Source organism: Malurus melanocephalus, unplaced genomic scaffold (assembly GCF_030028575.1).
Source record: "Malurus melanocephalus ecotype Western Australia unplaced genomic scaffold, MMel_1.1 scaffold_1406, whole genome shotgun sequence".
Taxonomy (NCBI): domain Eukaryota; kingdom Metazoa; phylum Chordata; class Aves; order Passeriformes; family Maluridae; genus Malurus; species Malurus melanocephalus.
The window spans coordinates 30,705-32,175 of record NW_026624638.1 but is presented as its reverse complement, the minus strand read 5'-3'; the positions used below and the strand labels follow the sequence as shown (position 1 = coordinate 32,175).

The following is a 1,471-nucleotide window of genomic DNA, read 5'->3' as shown; positions in this document are numbered from 1 at the left end:
GGGGCTCTGGGTGGGTCTGGCAGGGCACAGACCCCACTCCCCTCTGGAGTCCTTCTGTTCCACTCATGGGGGTTGAGCTTTTCCCATCTCCAGCAGGAGATTTTGGCATTGGAAAAGTGTTCCAACCTTTGGAAAGGTGTTTGCTCCCTAAGGAATCAGGGATATGGCTGAAATGGGGCAGCTGCCAGGCAGTGCAGGGACATTGTGTCTTTATTCCCCTTCTTTCTCTTTTTCCCAGAGTCCTTCAGAGGGACATTTATTTGGATTAAACAAATAGACCAGGCTTTTTCTTCCTGAGAGAGGAATAAGCCTTGGTTTTATTTGTCATTCTGGGATTTCTTGGGATGTTCAAAAAGTTGTCATTTTTCTAACTGACCAGATTTATTCTAAATCCATCCACCCAACATCATCATCATCATCCTCATCAGCCAAACCAGCGTGGCCTTACCAGGGCTGAGCATTTCTGGGTGCAGAGCAGGGTGCTCTGGCAGGGTTGGGGTGGCCTTCAGAGCCTTTCCCATGTGCCATTAAAATGTGAAAATGTGCACGAGATTTCTTTCAGGAGACAATCATCATGACAATCTTAGTTCAGGTTTCATTCTAAGACCAGTGTCTGAAATATTTCCCAGTATTTGAATTCTCCCCTCTGTGTGTTCCCTGCAGTCCAGGAAGGGGTGAGGGGTATTTGCTGACATGGAAGGGGGTGAAGGGAAGGGGTATTTGCTGACCTGGAAGGGGTGAGGGGTTTTTGCTGACATGGAAGGGGTGAAGGGGTTTTTGCTGACCTGGAAGGGGTGAAGGGGTTTTTGCTGACCTGGAAGGGGTGAGGGGGTTTTTGCTGACCTGGAAGGGGTGAGGGGGTGTTTGCTGACATGGAAGGGGTGAAGGGGTTTTTGCTGACATGGAAGGGGTGAGGGGGTGTTTGCTGACATGGAAGGGGTATTTGCTGACCTGGAAGGGGTGAGGGGGTATTTGCTGACCTGGAAGGGGTGAAGGGGTTTTTGCTGACCTGGAAGGGGTGAAGGGTATTTGCTGACCTGGAAGGGGTGAAGGGGTGTTTGCTGACCTGGAGCCCCAGCTGATGGCAGTTGTGTTCCTTTGCAGGTGAATTGCTGCCATCCTTGGAGCTGTCCCAGAGCAGTTTCAGCTCTGTGCCCTCCGTGCTGAGCGTGTCCATTCCCCTGGGCTCCGAGGCTGGCTCGGATCTCCTGTCCCCTCTGGAGCTGTGTCCCAGCTCCCCAGAGCTCTCTGCACAGCACCCAGGGGGGCTGCAGGGAGGGGCTGGCCCGGTGTCCCCAGCCCAAAGGGGTGCAGAGTGTCCCAGGGGGTCCCCTGGAGCAGAGCAGGGTGTCCCCAGCCCCTCCTGTGCCAGGGACACTCCTGGGATCGAGGGGAAGGGAACTCGGGATGTGCTCAGTGCCCAAAGCTCTGGGAGCTCAGGGAGCTTCCTGCAGGGCTGGGATGGGCTGTG

General features: G+C 54.4%; 1 protein-coding gene across 1 annotated transcript in view; it reads left to right on the top strand.

Annotated features, from left to right (window-relative positions):
* LOC130586932 (uncharacterized) overlaps positions 1-1,108 on the top strand; it is an 8,096-nt gene extending 6,988 nt beyond the window's left edge. The window contains exon 4 of the mRNA XM_057387868.1: positions 1,105-1,108. Coding sequence (XP_057243851.1) covers positions 1,105-1,108 — 4 coding nt within the window. The remainder of the gene's footprint in view (positions 1-1,104) is intronic.
* Positions 1,109-1,471: the final 363 nt, after the last annotated feature.